Source organism: Peromyscus eremicus, chromosome 6 (genome assembly GCF_949786415.1).
Source record: "Peromyscus eremicus chromosome 6, PerEre_H2_v1, whole genome shotgun sequence".
Lineage (NCBI taxonomy): Eukaryota > Metazoa > Chordata > Mammalia > Rodentia > Cricetidae > Peromyscus > Peromyscus eremicus.
Window position 1 is genome coordinate 26,456,202 of NC_081421.1, and position 24,281 is coordinate 26,480,482.

The 24,281-nt window shown below is 43.2% G+C and overlaps 1 protein-coding gene across 1 annotated transcript in view; it reads left to right on the forward strand.

Annotated features, from left to right (window-relative positions):
- Positions 1-24,281, forward strand: part of Tnik (TRAF2 and NCK interacting kinase) — a 414,277-nt gene that overhangs the window by 230,010 nt on the left and 159,986 nt on the right. The window contains exon 3 of the mRNA XM_059265292.1: positions 18,560-18,616. Within this exon, the coding sequence (XP_059121275.1) occupies positions 18,560-18,616 (57 nt within the window). The remainder of the gene's footprint in view (positions 1-18,559; positions 18,617-24,281) is intronic.

The following is a 24,281-nucleotide window of genomic DNA, read 5'->3' on the forward strand; positions in this document are numbered from 1 at the left end:
AGCTTCTCGGGCTTCATGAAACTTTAATAACTTGTCTTTCCAGCCTTAGGCCTCGTGATTCTCCAGTTCAATCATTCTTCGCCAATGTGCACTGTCTGCCTCGTCCTTTATTCTCCCAGATCATCTTCCTTGCAGACCCTCTACTTAAGCACTATCCAGACGTCTGGCTTTTTCTGCACTTTAGCTGTCCGGCTCCACTCGGCACCAAGGAGCACCTGCATTTACCCGTCAGCTGCGTCTCCCGGTCTCGGAGACTCTCAGCTGGAGGCTTATCTCTCCTCTTCCGTTCCTGCTCTCTTTGTACTGTGCAGAGGGACAGAACCTCTTAGAAAAGTGACACCTTTGGGCTCCACCCACATGGACAGAGGTGTGCCATGCTCTTTGCAAGCTTTTTCTTGCCCACCGTGCTCTTTTCTTCTTCCACCCCTATCTTGGCACAAGTCTTTGCCCTCTGTGGTTGAGAAAGCTCTCTTTTTCCCATTTCTGGTATCTGCTGCCTGACTCTCTAGGCGCCTTCTTCCTCCGTTTCAGACCCTAACTTTTTTTGATAGTCTCCAGATCGCAATGAAGGATGAATAGCTACAGTCCTGGACTTGGCCGTGGCGGTGGTGGCAGGGTGGTGAAGGGGTGGGGATGATGGTGACTCGGTGACCCTTCTAGATCCAAACTGATCCAGATTCCTATCTGAAGCCTTCTATATGTACTCCTTAGCCTGTGCATTAGTGACTTTGCTCGTTCCTGGGATCAAATGTCTGACAAGGAGCAACTTCAAAGGGATTGGGCTTGTGTTGACATACAGTTTAGCGGGTATAGACCACTGTGTTAGGAAGGTGTGGTGGTCAAAAAATGAGACAGTTGCTCATAGTGTCTCTGCAGTCAGGAAACAGAGAGCAGACAGACAGGAAGTGGAGCAGGGCTATAAAACCTCAAGATCTGCTCATACTGACACCTTCTCCAGCAAAAGTCTCCTCCTAAAGTCTCCATAATCTCCCACAGCAGCAGTACCAGCTGCAGAGCAAGTATTCAGACGCCATGAGCCTACGGCAACACTTCATTCAAGTCCTCTGTCATTTGCGTCTCCAGCATTACTCCCTCCTGATCTCCGAGTGTGTTGATCTCACAGCCGTACACAGACTCAACCCTTCCCTAGTATACGGGCAGTGGCTTCCCAGGGCCCTACACATCCTTCCCTTTCCAAGAGCTAGTCTTTCTGACCATTTGGAACTAAATGAAAAGTCCCAGGTTTGTATCACTTTGTCCCTAGCTGAGTTAGCTGGTCCAGTTCCAAGGCATTAAAATTGTGGGGCTAGTTAGCATGTGTGTGCCTCATTTCCCTCTCTGTAGAATAAGGACATCAGGAACACTCAAGCTGCTTCATAGTTTTCTATGACGGGTTAATGTATGTATAATGTATTTGTATGTGCATGTGTGTATGTGTATGCATATATAATGTACGTGCATGCATGGGTATGTATGTGTAATGTATGCAGACATATGGGTAATGCATTGTATATATGTGTATGGATGTGAAGCCTGGCCTGGGGTTAGCCTTTAATCAATTTCATGGATTAGCTGTGATTACCATACCCAGCTTATTGCTCCCAGCCTCCTATTTTTCTGAAGTAATTAGAATCTGTCTTGTTTGAAGAAGACATACAGAGGCACATTTTTGTTTATATTTTGTACTATCCAAGTGTTCAGTGGCATCTCATTTATTATAGTTGGTGAGCCATCTTTGTTTCCATGGTAACCTCACAGAGTCACCTGTTTGTTGGACTTGGGAAGTTTGGGGCTCAGAGGATGGGGCAGAGGAGACTAGCCTGGCTTTGTCCACCTTTCTCCTGTGGCGTTTGGTCCTTCTTCCTTCGATCTGTCCCCCGTCCCCCACTCCAAACAGTTTTCCCTCCATCTGAATTTGTACAGTTCAAGTATCTTCTTTGTCCTCTGTGTGTCCAGTCTGTTTCTCCACCTGCTTCTGTCTGTCTTGTCCAATTGCAGAGCTCTTCCTTTCCTTACCATTTCCGTCAGGACATCACTGTCGCTTATGTTATAATATCCATGGCATTAAAAACCTGTGACGAGTAAAACCCTGGGCTCTCATTTCCGTGAGGGTCAGAACTGGTAGTTACTCCTGCTTGCATTTGCATAGGATTTGGTAATTAGTGCATGCAGTTTGAACAGAGAAGCAGGTGGTCTGAGACACTTCTAGGCTGTGAGAATCTCCACACAGACTTTTATTTTTAACTTAACCTCTATTTCTCTTACACTTTGGATCAGTGTAACACTAAATACCCAAATATTGAGGGTTAAATTTAGTTGTTGTAAAAATATCTTTAAAAAGAATTCTCAACTTTCCTTGTTGATCATGATGCTTTAACAAACCACTTGTCAGAAATTTACATAAGAATATTAAATTTTTAAATTATAATTTAAATCTATTATGCCTCTTATTTTTATATAAATGGGGCCAGCTGTTCCAGCAACATGCATAGATTTGATGGGTGTTACATGTTTTTACTCAGCCTATCCCCTGGGTTTTAACAGAAATCATTTCAGCTCAGTTTCACAGAATCTCCCCCACCCCACTCCATTCTACTTTGATGTAGGCTGTGGGATTTGTGTTAATTACCTACATTATTACCCAAGTGCAATGTTGAAGAGTAAAGTCCAGAGTCTCTGATTTATTTGGCTCCAGTCCCTCCCTGCACAGGCTGCACCTTCAGGCACAGTTCAAGTATACGACCCAACAGAATTTTTGTTCAAAGTAGATAAAGCCCTATGAAGAGCCAGTATTGACACCATGTTACTATTCAGTTGGCTTTTTTTTTTTTAAATCATGCACTCCATTAAATAGAGTGTACCAGTTATTACAGGGCAATAACGGTTCATTTCTGAAGCTAAAACACTGCTTAATTTTCCTCTTCTCTCCTCCACACTAGGGGTGGACCCCAGGGCCTTGCACATGCTAGACAAGCTCCCATTAAGGGCATCCCCAGCCACTGTTTCATTACTTTTTATTTTGAGACAGAGCTCAGTGTATTGCTGGCATACTGGTATTTGAGGTATGTTGTGAACTGCTGTAAATGCATTGTCAGGGTTAGACAACTACATGGAATTTATTATGGACAACATAAATGAAATGTTGACTTGGTAAGGTGAGCCATAGGAACTTGCTTGATCTGGGCACTCCTGTTTGTACTTGAATCTTGTAAAGGAAAAGGGCATAGCAAGCATTTCTCTTTCCCTTCTTTATGAAAGTTAAAAGGACTTGCCTATAGCTTTATTGGAAAATTGAAAGGAGATCAGAACTCTGAAAAGAATGTATGCATTTTCACTCCTTTAGCTCCTGTCTTCTAAAGATTTCTCATGCCTTCCCAATTTGTTTTCTGAAATGTTTTCTCCTTAAAGGGAGATTTTAGGATTATAAAGGAAGTAGTATACTGTCTCTAAAAAGAATACTCCGGCCTTTAAAAGCAACATATACCACTTGTTAAGTATTTTGTAGTATTCATATCTGTAGAATATCCCTCAATGGTTGATATGTGGATGCACATATTATTATTGGCATTAAATGACTGTCCCTGGTTTGTGGCATCTAAGATAGTTTTGGGTTGTTTTGTCTGTTTTTATGACAAGTGTTTTGTTTAGGAGATTGGGAATGGTGGATGATCCTGTTTCATATTTCTTAAAGACCGGCAGTTCAGTTGTATTACTTAAATGAGCATTGATTTTCTTTTCTTTTCTCCTATGTGTGGGTGTGTGTATGTGTATGTGTGCTTGAGTGTGTGTGCATGTGTGTAGAGGCCACAAGCCAACCTTAGGAGCTGTCCACCTTGGTCTTTTGAGACAGTCCCTCCCTGGAACCTGGAACTCACCTGGTATGCTGGTGGTCAGCCAGCTCAGTGGTCTTCCGTCTCCTTCCTCAGCACCAGGGTTGCGAGCACACGTGGAGGAGTCAGGAAAGGATTCCTGTGTTTCCTGTCCGGGACTTTCCCCGGCTGTGGCCTGAAAGGCTTAATCAGTAGCTGGCTTCATTGTTTCACACTTTGCTTGACACTGTCAAGGAAGGGCTGCCTGCAGCAAATTTCCCTGCTTCTCCTTAACCTGCCTCCCACTATATCTGGCAAATGCATCGATTTATGACGTTCTGTTGTTTCCCGGTTATACAATGTTGATGCAAATGCTTCCACATTGGGATCCATCATCGAGGGTGACCTGAATCTACTCTCCTGGGCTATGGTCACCCGTGATTGAGTGAAAATAAGCTATCTCCTGTTTCCTTGGGGGGAAAAAGAAAGGAAAGGTTGTCAAATGTTCTTTCTGGTTCTAAAAGCACTCTCTTCCCTAATTGCGACCTGTAAGGCTTAAATGTCAGCTCCTGCCAGAAAGAATGTAATCTGGGGGCGTGGCCACCTCTGCTTCTATGCTTTCCATAACTTTTCAGTATCGGTGTCGCTAACATTTAGATGAAATAATTAGATATTTACATAAAGGAATCGTCCTGGATAGAAAATATATGTTAATTATGAAGCCTTTACTTTATTCTTTAAGCTTTGGAGAGGGTGTGAATAGAATCAAGAGGAAGACAATCTTTCCTGTTTCGTTGCTGTGACACAAAGTCGAGCTGTACGGCTCCATGGCAGCAGATGCTTTCCTCCCAGAGTCTCAGTGTCCTTTCTTGATGACCATGCTTGCTCTACCCCAGTTGCTGTGCCTTTAAATAGGAGATTCATGGTGTGTGTGTGTGTGTGTGTGTGTGTGTGTGTGTGTAAGAGGGAGGGAGAGAGAGAAAGGGAGGGAGGGAGGGAGGGAGGGAGAGAGAGAGAGAGAGAGAGAGAGAGAGAGAGAGAGAGAGAGAGAGAGAGGTGTGTTTCCAGGGAATTCATGCCCCAACACATGGTGATCGAGTGGCCACACTTAGGCACTGAAATGCTGTTGAAGGTCTTGTAATGATCAAAACCCAGAGAAATCCCTGCCCCCCAGACACTTCTGTTAGAAAGCAAAAGATGCCTGATATAGGTAATAGATACATGTGATGTATAATGCATGAGGTGACCCTAAGGCAAGGGGAAATGTTGGTAAGAATCTGGGGGGAGTTGAAATTTTCCTACAGTGTCCAGGGGAAGGATGTAACATGAATTGCTAAACAGTCTTATTAATAAAAAACCCAGAGCCAGATATTGGGGTTAAAACCTGAGAGATCAGAGGAATAGGAAAAGCCACGTCAACCTCACCTTACCAGCCCTCAGTCTCCAAAGAGAGCTACTTCCTGTATACCCATGCCTATATGCCTTTCTGTTCTGCATCTCACTTCCTCTTTCCACCCAGCTACATTACTTCCTGTCTGTCTGTACAGACCTTTATACCTTTATGGTTAGTGCTGGGATTAAAGGTGTGTGCCACCACATCTGGCTCTGTTCCCAGTGTGGCCTTGAACTCACAGAGACCCAGGTGGATCTCTGCATCCCAAATGCTAGGATTAAAGGTGTGTGTTACCATTGCCTGGCTTCTATGTTTACTATAGTGGCTGGCTTTTTCCTCTGATCCTCAGATAAGCTTTATTGGGGGACACAGATACAATATCACCACAGAAGATTCTTGGTGACAATGGTACCCAGGGCCTAGGCCTCAAGGCAACACAAGCAGGCACAGCAGAAGGAAGAGAAGTAATGGCCGTGACACATTTGATGAGATGGAAGGGGGAACAGGTTTGTGGTGTGGTGCAAGGACTTGGGGACGCAGGACAGAGGCTAAAAGTAGTTCCCATAATGCACCAAAAACCCTGGGATTTCCCTTTTTCTTACCCAGGCACCCTACCAACTGCCTCTATACATATTAATTTAATCTTTACTGCAAATGAGTAAACTAATTACTATAACCAAAAGTAATTCTAGCTCCCCTAAATCACCTAAGGACATCCTGTACCCCAATCCCTTCCTCTTGGCCACATTCTGCTCTGTGAGACCTGCAAAGCTTTGACAACAGAGCTGTGACTGTCTCCTGCCCCATGTGAGAGGAAAAGGTGGCTGGAGAGTTAGTCATATGCTCTTCCCCACTTCCCACCATCCTTTGTCAGCGAACTTTAGGATGAAAATGTAGTCCAAAGAATTTCACTGGAGTCAGGGAAACCTCACCCTCCGGCAGAGGAAGCTACCTAGCAGGGGAGTCATATTGCTGCTATATTTAGTTGTCAGTCAATGCGTTTACTAACCTGTCAGCTGTCTCCCCATTCAGGCCAGCCCAGAGCTTGGGCTTGCCTTACTTATTAAAAAGAACCCTTGCTGGTCCTCAGGTTGTCCTCATATTTCACTCATGTTCCTTACTCCAAGACTTAAAGTCCAATCTACTCCCAGAACTGCTGTCGTGTAAGGGAGGACACATCAATGAGGCGCTGTGTCCTTGTTCTCAGTGCCTGGCTTCCCAGGGATGGGTGTGATTGCTCTCCAGTTGCTGTGGCCTCTCACTTTGAAAGAGTCATCTTCCATTCATAGCACAAGCTTTAGTTTTCTAGTCTCCATTTGGCTCTTGCCTCCTGATGCACAGAATGGCATGAAGGTCAATGCTTAGAAGGCATGTAGCTCATGTGGTCTGTGCTGACACGGGAGGCACCCGAGGGTCGAGGCACATTTCAGCCCTTGTAGAAGTTTGGGTCTTCTGTTATTGCCAGCCAAAGAATTGCAGAGCATAATCATTTTCTCTACACTCTGAAAGATGGACACATGATTGCTACTGTTGTTTGAATAATTCAGAGAAACTTCAGTTCTTTAGTTTGTAAATATCTAAATGGTGGTAAAGTATGGTCACTGTTGTGAAATAATACTGCATATCTTACTTTTGCTAAAAAGAACTGAGTCTGCATTTTTTTTTTAATTTTATGGGAGGAAACCACATGCAGCAATTGCAAGGTCAGTATCCTCCTGCTTTGAAGAACTCACATTAAGTGAAGGCAGACACCTTCAGTCATGTATATCTTTTTAGCTTGGGGTTTTATCATAATTTATATTTTGATCAAACACTAAATGTATTCTTTTTGAAAAATTATTTTATTTTTAGTTAAGTGAATGTCTGTATGAGGGTATTCTCATTTAAGTACAGATGCCTTCAGAGGCTAAAAGGGAGGGGACCTAGGATCCCCTGGAATTGGAATGGGTGCTGGGAGCTGAACCCAGATCCTCTGCAAGAGCGGTACACCCTCTCAACTGCTGCCCCATCTCTCCAGACTCATTTTTCCTTCAAAGAAAATATACTGTAATGTATTCTTACATCAAATTGCCAATTATTAAAATCCATAAACATTTGAAATGATGAAAAATATACATGCACAAATTATGACGATTTTTTAATAACTCAGTATTTGGGAAAATGGAAAACAGGATAAAAATACCTTTAAAGGGTGAGTGAGTTAGGGTTTTTATTGCTCCTGATTAAACACCGTGACCTAAAGCAACCTGGAGAGGAAAAGTTTATTTCTCTTACACTTCTACATCACAGTCCTTTGTCACTAAAGGAAGTCAGGGCAAGAACTGAGGCAGGGCCCTGGAGGAATGCTGCTTACTGGCTTGCTCCTCATGGTTTGCCTTCTTACAGAACTGAGGACCACCTACCTAGGAATGGAACCATACACAGTGAGCTGGGCCAGCCTTCATCAATCATCAATCAAGAAAGTGCCCCCAAAACTTGCCCAAAAGCCAATCTAGTGGAGGCATTTTCTCAATTGGGGTTCCTTCTTCCCAGATGTCTCTAGCTTGTCTCAAGTTGACATAAAACTAGCTAGCACAAAGGAACATATTTTTCCAAAATTAATATCCTTAACACAAATTGTCCCTTTGTGTCCAAGCACCACAAGCCAAATTCTCTTTAGTCTTCATATTACATTAGCATTAGCCATGTTTTAAAATACTGGAATATGCCATTCAATTAGGAGGCAATGAAGATCTTTTAAGTATACAGTTACACACAAAAATCAGAAGAAATTGGTCCCAGAGGCCATAGCACTGGAATTAGTATTACCTGTGTCCTAAAGACCAAAGATATTTGGGGTTTGAGAAGTATTGGCTCCATTTAAAAAATGGTGTCTTCTATTACATTGTTCTGTGTCTCTAACTTTGTGTCAGAACCACGATGTTTTTGTTACTATAACTCTGTAGTATAACTTGAAATCAGGAACGATGGTAATATCAACATCATGCTTTTTGCTCAGGACTGCTTTGGGAATATAGGCTCTTTTGTTCTATATTAATTTAATGTTTTCTATTTCTGCAGAGATTGTTATTGGAGTTTTGATGGGAGTGAGAAGGCTGAGAAAAGGGAGGGTGCAGGGAATATGTTCAACACACAATATATACTTGTACGAACATTGTAATAAAATTATCTGTGAGATGGTGCTGAACAAAGAAAGAACACTGCCATCCCGCCTGTCCTCTCCCCTGTCCACCACCCATGAGGTCCTTGAGGGGGAGGACCTATCTGGTCATCTCTGCCACTGCTGGTCTTGCACAGACTTCAATATTCACTGGGCTGCTACTGAATGTCAAACTCTAAAGACCAGATTCTTTCCTTGGTCCCATTGACATTTAGGGCTCAGTAATTGTGTGTTGGACAAAGGAGCATATCTTTTACAGTCTGAAAGGCTTAACAGCATACCGGGCCCCTTCTCACTAGATGCCCATATTGACAGTCAGTCACAGCAATCAGAAGTCCAGACATGGTCACATATCCCCAGGGGCGAAATTGCCTTGCTGAAACCACATTTTAAAATGCCTGAGGTTGAGTCTAATTCTTAGGTATTTATTAGGGTAAAACATATGCTATTTTAAAGTCCCTCCCTCTCCTCTAGATGGTGTAGACAGTATGTAATTCCCCCCCAGATGGCATAGACAGTATGTAAGTCCCCTTTCCTCTCTAGATGGTGTAGACAGCATGTAAGTCCCCCCCAAGATGGCATAGACAGTATGTAAGTCCCCCCCCAGATGGCATAGACAGTATGTAAGTCCCCCCTCCTCTAGATGGCATAGACATTATGTAAGTCCCCCCTCCTCTCGATGGCATAGACAGTATGTAAGTCCCCCTCTCCTCTCTAGATGGCATAGACAGTATGTAAGTCCCGCCCCCCCCAGATGGCATAGACAGTATGTAAGTCCCCCCCCTAGATGGCGTAGACAGTATGTAAGCCCCCCCTCTAGATGGCATAGACAGTATGTAAGTCCCCCCCTAGATGGCGTAGACAGTATGTAAGTCCCCCCCTCTAGATGGCATAGACAGTATGTAAGTCCCCCCCCAGATGGCATAGACAGTATGTAAGTCCCGCCCCCCCCAGATGGCATAGACAGTATGTAAGTCCCCCCCTCTAGATGGCGTAGACAGTGTGTAATGATGCACACGTTCTTACAGAGGAGGCATTTGAGTAAGAGTCCTCACGACAGTCCTCTTCCCTCTTGCTTAGGAATCATTATGATTCCAGTAAATTGCTCACTAAATTTCATCTGTCGCCCTTGGTCCTGCTCAGATTCAGCTAAAGCCTGTTGAAATTGATTTTTGTGTCAGCTGTACAGCAGAGATTCAGTAAGGACCAGAGAGCTTCCCTTTCATTACTGTCTATTTTTTTCCTTCTGAATTACTTTAGATTTGGTGGGCTCTAATTATATTCCAGAGATTTCCTGGCTGACATTTCCTTTGTTTTAATGAAAACTTCTGGAGGTTTGAGGACATTGTGGGAGAAGGTTTATTCAGCAGCAGCCATAAGAGTGTCAAGTGGGTCCCCATTTGTGCTTCTGAGTTGGGAACACTGCAGCCTTTGCTGTCTCACAGCTCTGGGTGCAGAGGCTGCTCTTGCTGTTGCTGCTGCTGCTCTTGCTGCTGCTGCTGCTGCTGCTGCTGCTGGTGGTGGTGACTGAGACACACTGGGGTGGACAGCTTCCTCCCAAAGCTCAGCACTGTCTGTCTTTGTGACTATCTGTCCTCCATAGCCCCCTCCCCTATGCCTCATGGTCACAACCAACACCCCTCCCCCACACAAGGCTGTAAACCTCTGACTGTAGGGGTCAGTGTGGGGTGTAAATGGCAAACCTGCCCAGGGCCAGGGAAGAAGACATCATGAGGGCCTGTATCTCTCCCTGACGGGTCCTCAGTGAAGCCAGTGAGACCATGAACTGTAGCGATGGGGTTTGCTCAAGGCTCCAGGGCTCCTTCAGTTTGTTAGTTACCACTGAGAAGAAAAAACAAAAACGAAACCTTTGTAGCAATCCTCCCCAGCCTCACTGCCTGGGCCCATGTGGTTGTCTCCTCCAAGGGCAGGCCCTTCCCTTGACAGCTTTCTGCTGTGGAGAGTGCCACCTCCAGCTTCTCCCAGGTGAAGCCCATGGTGGGTCACTGATATTTGGACTCATAGTGACAGAGGCAAAACACACAGTTCACTAAGCCTAGAAACATTGCATTTCTTAGCATGATTTAGAACCTATCTTTTGCAAGAAGCTGTCCTCGGCTGGGGTAGAAGATTCCAAGGACAAGGAGGAGCTTCCCTTCGGGAGTGGAGCGGCTGGGCTACCTTTAGGCCCAGAAGCATTTGGGCTTTAGGGACTCAGAGAATGGTGGTCGCTGTGCAGCTCATGGGTGCTCTCACAGGCTGAGCACTATAGGCTTTCCCTCTCTGCTGCTGACAGGTAACACCAAGAATTCTCTATCTCAGGGAGTTTCTAGCTCTCTGTAATCACCGTATCCTGTTACCTTGAAAACAGCTTCTCAGACACTAATTTCACCAGGTGTCTACCAAACGTTCCATCAGACACAGCAGAAACCCAAACCAACCACTGGAAACCAGCAGCAAGGTCTGAACTTTTAAGTTTCTTTTTTAATGTTGAGATTACAATTATATAATTTCCCCCTTCCCTTTCCTCCCTCCAAACCCTCTCATATACCCCTCCATGCTCACTTTCAAATTCATGGCCTCTTTTTTTCACTAGTTGTTGTTACAGACATATATGAACATACATACGTGCCCTTAAACAGAACCTGCTCAGTCTGTGCAGTGGTATGTGGATGCCTGCTTCCAGGGCTGACTGCTTGCTGTTGGAGAACCAGTTGCTGTACTCGCCTCTAGGGAGACTTTGTCTCCCATCCCAGCGTTCTTAGTTGCCTGTACTTCTCTGTGTAGGGCTGATGTCTCATGGGCTTTCTCCCATTCAGTGTTGTTGTGAACGTTTAGGTTTTCAAAATTAATATTTACCTGGTAGGTATTTTAATATGAATTTTTCATTTTTAAATAACAACTCTTGCATGCATTGGACAGCTTCTGTTTTCTGTGAGTCCACCACGAGGTCTTTCTTTTCCATATTCTACAAAGTTCCTCTTGGACTGAACTCCAGGTCCTCAATGCCATTTCTGTCCCCCAGGTGCCACTTTTGACTCAGAATAGAAAAGATGATTGTGTGGTGGTGGGGCGGGGAGGAAGGGAACGGAGTTGTCCAGAGCATTCTCTGTCCTTATCTTTTGAACTCCACCTCGAGGAGCGGATTCTCCTGGAGGGAGCAGAGGAGGATTACAGATGGGTGGCGCCATTCCATGGGTTGAATTAGACAGAGGCCAGGAAAGCGCTTGATTCTTTGCTCATTTGGGGGGATGGGCAGGAGGTGACTGGGAGTGTGTTCTTGGCTTGAGGCCAGGGCACAGAGACGGGTTCTGCTGCCTTCCGCGTTCTCCTCACCCCTCAGCTTGTCTGCCTTGTGGCTGCTGTCGCTTCAGCTGGGCACACCATTCCTGGGCACAGACATTAGGCTCCCTGCCACAGAATCTGCATACATTAACCATTGTCTGAAAAAAAAGAAAGAAAAAGAAAAAAAAATCGTGACAGATTTGCTTCCCTTGAAGCATCCATTTTGATTTATAAACTGAGCCATGCTGGCAGCCACAAAAACTGAGATGTCCTAGTTTCCAACAAAGAGAAGGGAGGTAGTGTCTTGTTTCCCACCAGGAGTCTGTAAGAAAGCCTAGGCTCTCAGTGGGCCCAGCCCTGAATAGTCTTAAAACCTTGGAGAAGCTGGGCAGAGGATTGGCGGTGTGTGGTGCTGAGGGAGAGGGCAGTCTCATAGTGGCGGTTCTGGGCTAGGGCTTTGTTGACTGTCCCACAGGCTGGGAACCATCAGGAGCCATGTCACAGTTCTGCAGATTTGCCAAGCAGAGCTTTTCAAGTCGCCAGTGAGTGTCACATGACAAGCGAAGAAACAGTGGTTGTCTTTGACCTGGAGAAACCCTGATAGTAGATGCTGTGCCAAGAATGTTCCATGAGCATTTGTGATTTTAAGGTTCTTTGGAACCATTCCATAGAATTCTCTTGCATAACTCCTCTGCCTCAAGGCATGTTTCTACTCCAGGATTTCTTTATTTTTATTTCTATGTGGATAGGTGTTTGGGGCTATGTACCATGGGCATACAGTGGCCCTGAAAGCCAGAAGAGAGCATCAGATTGCCTGGAACTGGAATTATAGATGGTTGCGAACCATCTTGTGGGTGCTGGGAATTGATCCGAGTCCTCTGGAAGAGCATCCAGTGCTCTTAACCACGGAACCATCTCCAGCCCTCTAACAGCATGTTTCTATCTAAGGACATTAGTATTCCTGGGAGAATGCCCTGATGTCTTGAGGATGAGACTGACATGTGTCATAACTAAGCCTTCATCTTAACTGGGAGTGGGGGCTGGGGTGTGCCCTTGTCCTCCTTGTGATGTGCAGAGGTGAAGCTGAATGGATCATTTCTATTTCCCCGAGATCTGCAGAGGGTTCCTGTGATCTCTCTGGAGAGCTGAAAAGAGCTTCACTTCAATTCATTTTTACCTCTCTTTAAGCAGAGCAATCACATTCACTGCCTGAAGCCTCTCCCAGTCATCCAGTCCCATACAGTTTGTGGCTAGACAGAAATAGAGGGGACCCAAGGAGACTGATGTGGAGGTGAATGGTCCCAAGAATGGAAACACAATCGTCACATCTCGCATCTTCATCTAATGTGCTAGTTATCAAATATTGGCTGAGTCCCTTCTCCATCGCACCTGTAGAAGGCTTGGAGGAAATTTGTACCTAGTTGATTCTCGGATCCTTTATCTCTAGCCTTCTGCATATCTCTGGGCTCTCTGTCCATCCCTCACGTTCTAACACTTCCACCCTGGTCCAAATTGTCATCATCTTTCAGTTGTCTCCAGACAGGAGCATGACTCTGGGTGGGGAACCCTGCTGTGGGATGGTCTGTATGTCAAGTGTGTTGCTGATTGTAAATAAATCACTGATTGGCCATTGGCTAGGCAGGAAGTATAGGCGGGACAAGGAGAAGAATTCTGGGAAGTGGAAGGCAGAGAGAGAGACACTGCCAGCCGCCACCATGACAAGCCGCATATGAAGATCCCGGTAAGCCACGAGCCATGTGGCAAGGTATAGATTTATGGAAATGGATTAATTTAAGATATAAGAACAGTTAGCAAGAAGCCTGCCACGGCCATACAGTTTGTAACCAATATAAGTCTCTGTGTTTACTTGGTTGGGTCTGAGTGTCTGTAGGACTGGCGGGTGACAAAGATTTGTCCTGACTGTGGACAAGGCAGGAAAACTCTAGCTACAGAACCCCTTCAGCTAAGGGCGATTTTAGAGTGTGTGTGATGGAGCTGAGAGCTTTCTGGGGCTTCCGTTTGTGGTGCAGACTCTAGGTCAGCTGTTCTCAACCTGTAGGTCACAAGCCCTTTGGGGGTCAAATGACCCTTTCACAGGGGTCACATATCAAATGCCTTGCATATCAGATATTTACATTAGGATTCATAACAATAGAAAAATGCATTTATGAAGTAACAATGAAAATAATTTTATGGTTGGGGGTCACCACAACATGAGGAACTATATTAAAGGGTCACAGCACTAGGAAGGCTGAGAACCACTGCTCTAGATGGTATACTGTGGCACCAATGACTGATGGACAGATGGACAGATGTAGATAAATTTAACCAGAATTGATCTATGAGACAACACTTGCCATACTATGTGTTCTACACTCTTATCTCTTCTCTTTTTTGGTGGTTAGTATGGACCTAGGGCCTTGTGCATCCTGGGAAAGTGTTCTACCACTGAGCAACACTCTCAGCCTTTCTATTTGTGTGATTTGATTTGTTTTCATTATTCTGGAAATGCATATTTGAAAAAAAGAAAAGATCACAGCACTGGCTGGGATCAGCAGGGGTTAGCATAGAATGCTGTGGAAATACAAAGGTGGCACATTCACTTGCAACTAGGGAATCGAAGATGCTTTCCTTCATAGAAGGGAATTGTCTCGAAGGTAATTCAGAAGAGAAGGAGCCACTCTGCTGTGTGAAGCCTTGGATGGGAGGGTGAGATGCACTGAGATTGGCTGATCTGGCATGTGTGCCTCATTGGGGAAAAATGTATTTTGGTGACCTAGAAATGAAAGCCCTCTCTTCCAGGCTAGCCTCAGGCTAGCAGCTCCACAGCTGGCTTGCTGGTCTTCAGAAAACAGCACCACAGAGGTGATGCTTCAGCAGCTGTTTCTGAGGAAACGGCCCTTTTCTCCTGCATTCATTTTCGGGAGGAGACAAAGGGAAGCCTAAGCATGCTTGAGTGGGTCACGTTTTGTCTTGGTATTGAATTATTTTGTACGGAACAAGAATCAGCACAGTTCTTTACATCAAAGTGATACAGAAGAAAGGGACAAGAGTGGATTTGTGACTGTGTGTGTGTGTGTGTGTGTGTGTGTGTGTGTGTGTGTGTAAGGCCAAGGTCAATGCTACATTTCTCCCTCCATAGCTTTTCATATCTTTTGACTCAGGGTCTTTCCCTGAACCTGGAGTTCATTGATTCAGTTGTCTGGCTGGTCAACAACTGCAGGCACCCACTTGTCTTTGCTGTCCTCCAAACCCAGTGCCAGGGTTAGAGATGTGCGCTGCTGGGCCTGCTAGCCTTTGTGGGTGCCTGGGTCCAGTGCGCTGCTGGGCCTGGTATCCTTTGTGGGTGCCTGGGTCCAGTGCACTGGGTTGTCTGGTATCCTTTGTGTGGGTGACTGGATTCAAACTCAGATCTTGTGTTCATGCTGCAGGCTCCTAACTTTCCCAGAAGTCCTTCTTCATCGTTTCTTAATAGACTTTTTCTACACATTTTTTCTTTAGCACTAAGATTTTGGTTGTTTTTTTTTTCTTCTAGATTTTAGTCTGTTTACTAACTTTTGTTACTGTTAAATATCTCAGTAGGAAACAAAACACTTCATGCTTTTATTCAGAAATGACTCAGTAGTTGCAATCTAACATCTCTATTTTTTGTGAAGAATTTTATTTAACTCTTGCCTCCATTTAGAAGACTGTTTTCATTTCATAGAAATCTAATTTTTTATTTTTTATTGGACTTACAAATTAGATTCAAATTCAAATGATGTCTATATTTTTATTTTTAATTACTCTTAAGAGTAGAAATAAATTAAAATATTGATAGGAGTGTGGAAATTTCACTTAATTATTCCCTGTGGAAGTAAGATCTGCCTTTGTTATCCTGACTCCAAATTTTTAGATCATTACAAAGAGAAATATATTTGAAGCAGAGATGAACAGATCAATATTGAACTCATGAGAAATACGATTTTTTAAAAACCTCGTGTAATCCAAGCATACAGCACTTGTGATATAGAGGCAGGAAGATCATGAGTTCGAGGTGTACTTGGCTCTATAATGAATTTAAGTTCAGCCTGAGCTACCCAAGATTGTCTCAAAAGGGAAACAAGGGTCTGGGGAGATGGCTTCAGGAGTAAGGCGCTGCCTGCATACAACAGGACCTGAGTCTAAGTCAACACACTGTGAACCTAGTGCCCCTGTAGTGAGATGGAAATGGAGACAGGAGCAGGAGAACCCTGCAAGCCCATAGACCCTAGCCTGGCACACGAAGAAACAAGCAAAGAAGAGATGTTGTCTCAAACAAGGCAGAGAAGGTGAGGACCAACACCTGAGATTGTTCACACACATATACACACACTCATACATATACACACATACATGTACACACACATACACACATATACATACATATGTGCACATACATATACATACACACTCACATATACATACATATACATACACTCATGAACACATACATAAGCACACACACTCATGCACACCATATACATATATATATATGTGCAATATTTAAGAAAACAAAACAAAAATCATTTTCAAATTTCAACAGTAAGGATTTGTAACCCAGGTCCTGAGTGGCAGAAATGAGATAGAGAACACTATATCCTGATACATGGGTCTCATTAGCTGTGAGATTTGGGCCTCATCCCTAAAAGAACAGGATTGTTTAGATACATTATGGGGCTGTTCTTACTAATTGACTCTTGTTCTTATGATGTGGCTTCTTTGAAAACTGTCTCCATCCTAACTGTGCCTCAGGTTTTTAATGATCGTGAAGTCAGCTGACTGTTCACCATTCCTCAACCGTCTGCCTTAATCTGGATGGTAACCAGCTTTGACATCCTCCAGTGATGTGAAAGGCAGCTCATGCTGAGCAGGGTCCTCCCTGGTCCTTTGTGGTCCTTCGTGACCATCAGAGCTTGACAGCTGGGCAGCCTCCCTGCTCCAGCATGAGGATCCTCTGCCTGGACCTGAGCCGAGGCTGGTCATTGTTCCGTTTGCAGAATCTCACTCACGCCCAACCTGCTTCTTAAGGTGGCATCCGCCATGTGTCAGCTCCATCAAAAGCCATCCTTTCAGCTTGCAAGTGAAATGCAAAGTGAATGTAGAGCTCTTGTACATTCATAGAGAACACTAAATGAATGAAGCCACAAAAAATCATATACCCTTAATTTTTAAAATAGCAGTTATTTTATTGATTTCAAACCAAGAATTTGCCAGTGCCTTCTGTGTGAAATCTAACAGGGTTGATTTTCTCCTCTGTTCTCTGGCCTTAGGCCAGCACCACACTGTCAAGTAGCTCTATTCTGTCCCAGCTGCTGCTCTTTAATTAGACGTTGGGGTACCCTTGTAACAAATTATTCACTCAAAGAAGATTCTGTGCTTCCGAAGGAGTTAGAAACCTTGTGTGTAGTGTCTCAGATTCTATGTTGGCAGAAGTACTGCATAGACCTCCATGGGGAGAAAGGGACTCAGAATCTGTCTAGACTTGGATGGTCAAGGTCCTGAGCAGAGGAGATCCCATGAAGGTCTGATTCCAGGGATGATGCTGCAAATGATGCAGAGAGGAGAGAAAGGAAAAAAGAGACAGAAGGGGGATTGTTGATACAGTGGGCACCAAGCAATGGTGGAAACAGGATGTGTTCCTTGGTAGCGGAGAGGTGAGGATTGATTGGGAGGGAGAGAAGTGATACTTTAATTAAATTTAGAAAAAAAACTAGACATATTGCAGAATCAAGAAGGCAAAGACCTAGAAGAGAGACCATTCCAGGGGCTAAAAACAATAGTGTTTAGAGAACTTCAAACAGTTGGACCACAAAGTCAGAGCCAGTGGACTTCTGTCAAGCTGATTTGCACAAAGGAGGCCAGCCCTTGGAGAGTGCTATTAGCCACCTGCAAGGACTGCCTTTGCCCAGCCCAAGGGAACCATTCAGAGAATTCTAACAGAGATGAGTTGGATGATATCAAATTGACTCCCTGTGTTTGTCTACAGGTGCCCTTTGTCTTTTAGTTTTTAGAGGAGAAACATTGTTCTAGATGTAGTTGACAGTCTTTCAAGCTAGCTGTGGGTCTCTCCCTAAAGACAGTAATGCAGCATCACAGTATTCCTCAGACCTCCAGGACTCTGACAGCTATCTGAGACACATCAAGAGAGTGCTGTGGTTGCTGCATCTTCCTGTGACCTTGACTGTTCCAGCTCAGAAATTAAGAGTCCCCAGCCATGAGTGCTGAGTCCCAGTAGCACTGTTCCCCTCCATCATTGTGGAAGTAAATTTTCAGATGCTCCTGGGGCTGAAGAGTTGAAAGTGGTCCCAGTCCCCTTTCCCATCACCAAGTGTTGGCTCCACACATTTACCAGTGCCCAGCGGACAATGGCCGTCGTAGCCAGTTGATTTTGTTGATATTGTTTTCTCAGTCATGAGGATTGATGCTAAAACCTTGTGTATGCTGGGCTTGTTGTCTACCGCTAAGCCATATTCCTAGCCCAACATGCAGAATGTTTTAAGAACTGAAAGTAAGTCTCTTCAGTTCCTATTTACTGAGATTTCCTTGTCCGCTCCATCCAGACTGGTCTCTACTTGTGCGTGAATCTGCCACTCACACAAGCCCTGGTCTAGTGCTTTTGATAGAAAGAAAATTGGATTGTCTAACATTCCCATTTCATTTACTTGATGACCCCCTGTGAAAGTGAGTAAAAAAGATGACATAACAGGGAATGTTTTTAAAAAACAAATAGTAACTAGAATTAGGTCTTTAAAACATTTCTATTGTCTATGTTTTTGTCTGTCTGGTTTCTGGCATACTGGAATATTGATCTAGCCGTTGATCTTTATGTGATTGGAATGGAAAACTAACATTGTTCATCATAACTAAATCTTGTTGTTTTTTTTCTTACAGGGTCGTCATGTCAAAACAGGACAGCTTGCAGCCATCAAGGTTATGGATGTCACAGGGGTAAGGCATTTTTATCACATCATCTCATTAGCTATATGGTTGTAACAAAGAAGTGAGTGACAGAAAAAAATTGCCAGAAAAGTGATCTTCCTAAATATTCTAGATCCTTTCCCATTTGTGAAGAAATACGAATCTCCACAGCCAACTGAGCGGGCCACGAATAAATCACTGTGGTTAAATCCAGTACTACACACTGCCTTAGGCTGTTAGACTGGATAATGTGTGCCAACAATTTACATAAACATAACCACGGACATTTGCATTTGAAGGCAAAGCAAGGATTCCAAAGCATTAAAATTATAACACTGACAAAGAAAAGACAGACCTTAACTGTTTCCCTAAAGGGCTGCCCAACACTGAAGTAGAGGAGATCTTGGGTAGTTGTAAAATCCTCATACTGCACTTAATATGAACATTTTCTAAAATAAAATATTTTTGACCAGATAATCACCCACAAATTCCTATTTATTAAAGAACAACTCTAAACCAAACTTCTGCGTGGATGATCAAACAATCTAATATTCCTTTAAACTTTACATTAAATACAATCGAATGCTTTCAGTATTTTTGCTTGGTCTAATTTAAATACTTAATGACTTTTCAAGATTGTAGAACAGAAATCAGATTTTAAAGGATTCATAGGACATCAAAACATGTTATTAATTTTCTATTGTTCTGGGAATTTTCCAAGATGTCTGTCTTTTTATGTTGTACATAAAACTAAAAGACCAGAGTCTCTGTTTGGCCAGAAGTAAAATACTGAATATAAACAGACATCAAGTGAAGGAGTCACACAAAGATACCAATAACCAAGAAACAGACTTTAAAAAAGAAAAAGGGCACACTGTCTGCACATTAGCTGTGAAGCCCCCTTTAGACGACCTGTTAACTTTGGTAAATATGTGTTGGAAGGCTCTTCAGAAAACCTGTCACCAATATCCATACATATCAAACATAGTATTAATTATTTGTTTACTCATTCTTTATTATTGATCTAAACTTCTCTCTAAATTATTCCTTTCAGTTCAATGAACTATAGGAACAAGATTTTCCTTTTATTACCAGTTGACTGACACTAAAATGTTTATTACTAGTTGTGTGCTTTTGTGTTTCTTTTTACTGTCTTGGTACATTTTTTCAATTTCAGTGTTGTAAACTAACTCAAATATTTGACCTCAGTTAGTTTATTAAGTCACCTGACTAAGAAATGCGCATGGATTATCTAAATTAAAGTTATGTTCTGCCACTTGAAACAGAGGGTTAAGCATGATAAAACGTGTCTTTTTTCTATCATGTTAAAAAGAATCTAGAGGTTGACAATTGTAATGCTTAGTGTTAATTATGAAGCTGATAAAAATCTAGAATCTCTGGAGAGACAGGCTTCTGAGCATGCCTGTGGGGGGAGGTGTTTTGATTGTATTAGTGGAGATGAAAAGACTTGCCCACTCTGGGTGGTACTATTCCCCTGGCTGGGATCCTGGACTGTGTAATAGAGAAAGAGAACTGAGAAGCAGCTGGATCCATCACTTTCTGGTCCTGATGGTGGATATCATGTGACCAGCTGCTCCATACTCCAGCCACCATTACTTTCCTCCTGTGGTGGGCTGGCCCCTTGAACTGTGACCATGATTAAACCCTTCTCCCTTAATTTGCTTTTATCGGAGTATTCATCACAGCAGCCAGGAGAGAAATGAAGACAAGAGTGTCAGGGTGCTCTGCAGCAGTGTGGTGAGACAGAGGATGCTTATCCATCCTCCGCTCTGTCACTTCACCTCACAGCCTCCCTGCCTGTGGGGGTCACTTTGGAGTTCGGTGTAACCATGGATTTTATTCACCACTAAATTAAAAGAGGATACTCAAGTGAGGCATAGGGACAGAGGAGTGAGTGTGGGAGGAGTTAAGGGAGAAATTGGGGCAAATATAATCAAAATGTCTTGTGTAAAATTCTCAATAATCAACTTAATTGTTTTTTAAAAGAAGAAAAAAATAGGTCCTAAGGGGATCTAGCAGGAATGGGAGGGAAGATGTATAGGCTGTATATAATCTAAATACACTGTATACTTATAAGAAATCACCAGAAAAGAAAAAAATATATAGCTGCTATAAGTCAGAAGTAAAGGAGTGGATATTGGAATAGTGAATTAGCAGGATATGACACACAACTCAAAATCTGGTATTGTGAGCCTCTATTTATAAGCTCATACTAAATGTATAAGCCTTTTACAAAGCCCCAACTACAAAACAAATCAGATTTTGTTTAGCAGATTTGCTGTTATCCTTGGATTGAGTCACACTTCTGCATAATAAGATGTGCTTGGTGTCTTAGCGACTAATGGCTATGGTGAACCAAGGTGGCCACACTGTGGATTGAGTTCTGTTGTGTGTCTCTGTGACAGCTGAGTTTCACTGACATCACAGCCAGGGGTACATAAAGCTGTTTATTGATGTGAAAGTGGGACTTGAGGACAATAAATATTACTCTTCTAGTTCCTGGTTTTCCAGGTGAGATTTTAAATTATTCCAAGAACAACTGTTAGTACTCCTGGCTACCTTGCTTGCAATCGAAAAATGTTACTCAATTGTATAGCCTGGTGATGATGCATTATATATATATGTATATATATGCATTTTCAGTTTAAGGAATATCAGCTAGCTTTTCTCACTGGGTTTCTGTTGGCAAGCAAACCCTTTGAAAAATTATTTGACATCTTTTCTCTCAATTGCCCCAAGGCTGGTAGACAGAGAATGCCATTCTATGTGTTTCAAAGTGCCAGCCTGTTACATAAAACAGGCACTTTATGGTATATGAGTTCTGTTCACTCGGAGAACCCGTTTTCAGAAGAGCTGGATGCAGTTCTGTGATTTAGTCACAGCTTTGACTCTTACTTAACCACTGACCCTCAACAAAGGCAGATGTGGTGTACAGCAGGAGATGGGTTTATTGTTGCCCTGCTGTCTGAGGCAGGAGCCAATGAGGTTTGCTTCGTCACGTCCCTGCCGTCACAGTCGGCAACAGCTTTTCCTGTTAAACTCTGATGTCCCCTTTAGAAAGCAATTGATCCCATTCTGTCGCGTTGTCTTTTGTGTGTTGGGGAATCCGGTGCAAGCGCTTCTCAACAATTATTTTAATTGTGCTCATTGTGGCTGTTCTGTTCAAAGCTGAGATGAGTTCTTACAGGTCGCCTTTGTTGATTGTTCTGTGACCTACTGTGAGGCGACCACAGTTCATTGCGATGGAACCGATGAGGACAGAAGCCTGAAATTCATTTTCATATTCTTGCTTAGTCTATATTGCTTCCTTTTATAGAAAACGGTCACAAAGAGGGCCAAACGCAGAGCCTGCACCTTCCAGTCTTAGCGCTGAGACCCTCAACATTGGCCGGATTGGCTTCAGAATTCCTGCCTACACTCCATCTTGGTCTTCAGAGTCCTTTTAGGTTCCTAAATCATTATGAACATTCTCCCATTTCATTGCCTTGTGAGAATTCCTTCACCACTGCATTTGAAACTCCAAATTCACCTACAGGAGCTAAGCGGACCTAGACCCATTAGAGTGGTATTTGTCAAAGTGTCAGCAAGTGGCCCCTCAGTAGTTCTGGGGTGTCACAAAACATGCAGATTCCCAGGCCTGCTGTAGAATCCCTGCTGGTTCTCCCCTTTTTACAAATTCCTTAGGAGACGTACTTGGGCTGGAGACGTACTTGGGCTGGAGACGTACTTGGGCTGGAGCCGTAGCTCAGCAGTTAAGTCTATAGTGCTCTTCCAGAGGACCTGAGTTTGGTTCCTTGTACTCACATTATGGACAACTCACAGCTGCCTGTAACACCAGCTCCAGGGACATCCCATGTCTCTGACCTTCGTGGGTACCTGCATTCACATACAAGTACCCACATGAAGACACACATGCATGCTTGTCATTAAAAATATAAAGTAGCTCTTTAAAAAGAGAGAAAGATGCCACACTACCAAAGGTACGGCTTTCCTTTCCTGGTATTTTGGATCTACCTTTTTCTGCCCCCCAGGTGTGATGAGACTGGGGGTCTTTGATTATAAATGTTCCCCACTTTCAAGTCAAAACTATTGGTATGAATTAATCCCTTTGTGGTGACAGCCTAAACTACATCTAAGATGTAATGAAATAATAACCATTTCTAAGCTTTCACCTTTATACTGACCAATCATGGTTTCATTAATCAAGGCATTTTGAGTTTTATTATTGTTCCCATTGACACTAAAGGAAGCTGGAAAAGGACTTTACTACCTTGTGTATATTTAAAACACACACACACACACACACACACACACACACACACACTCACAAAACTCAGCAAGGTCCAGAAACACATGTGACAGGTGGCATGATGGGAGTTTTGTCTCTGGACTTTACTTTCTGCTCTGACTTTCTCTTTAGCACGACTCCACTGCTGGAGTGAGTATGTGTGGCCTGTCTTGAATCAAGAATCTCAGTCTCTAGATCTTTCCAGCTACATCTGAGTTGCAAACCTAGCTTGAAAGTACCACAGGGAAGGCTGATTCTCAAAGGGGGAGTCCGAGAGCTAGTGGAGAAGAAGCAAGGATGGTGTTAGGTAGACAAAACAGGGGAATGCACATCCAACCATCATGCTCACGTCATCCATCATGTCATATCTTGACATCAGAGTGAGGATGTTCAGACTTATTTGGTCCTTAAATGTCCTTCTAGTTACATTTTTATATTCCAGCCCCAAATAAATAATATTGGAAGCTAGCACTGATGCAAATTTTCCCAAATTGCTTTAAATGCTGTGTGTATGGATAAATATATACATATATATGTGTGTATATACATATAGTCTCATACATAGATATATATTTGATTCCCTCAATAACTTTAAAAATGGGTTAATTTGTCCCATTTCAGAGGTGTGGAACCCAAGCATATTAAGTACCTTGTTCAATGTAGCATGGTTATTAAAATGATATGCAGTTTAATACCACCCTTTATTTATACCCTTTTGACTTTGTAGCTATAGGTCCACAATTAATGTAGAAAGATATTTACTGTTAATTTAGAGTGAATCCGTTTTCTCACTGGTATATTTAACAAACATCCACTACTACATTATGACAGGTCCTGAACATTAAAAGCTAAAAACTTGGGCATTCATTTGAAGAGGACCTCATGGTAGCATAACCTTACTCCAAATGTCTACAAACAAAGTTCTTATAAAATTGATAAAGTTATCTGTCATGTTTGAGGGGTCAGTCATCTGAACCTAACCCCGGGATGTCAAACAGGCACTGATTCCCAGCCAAGGATGCAAAGTGTGCAGAGGGCTGAGGCCGCATGTTCTGGAAATTGTGCTGTCAAGTTTTGATGTTTAAAAATACCAAGAAGAGATTGATACAAGATAAATCTGGACAGGGTCTCAAGAGGTAGCTCAGTGGTTACAAGTCCATACTCCTCTTGGACCCACATTTGGTCCCCAGCAATTATGCTGGGCAGCTCTCAGCTGACTGTAATGCCAGGTCTAGCAGATCTACTCTGAGAGCATCTACACACACACACACACACACACACACACACACACAGAGAGAGAGAGAGAGAGAGAGAGAGAGAGACGCACACATGCATGCACACATATATACTTGCATGTGCACATGCATACACACACATACACACACA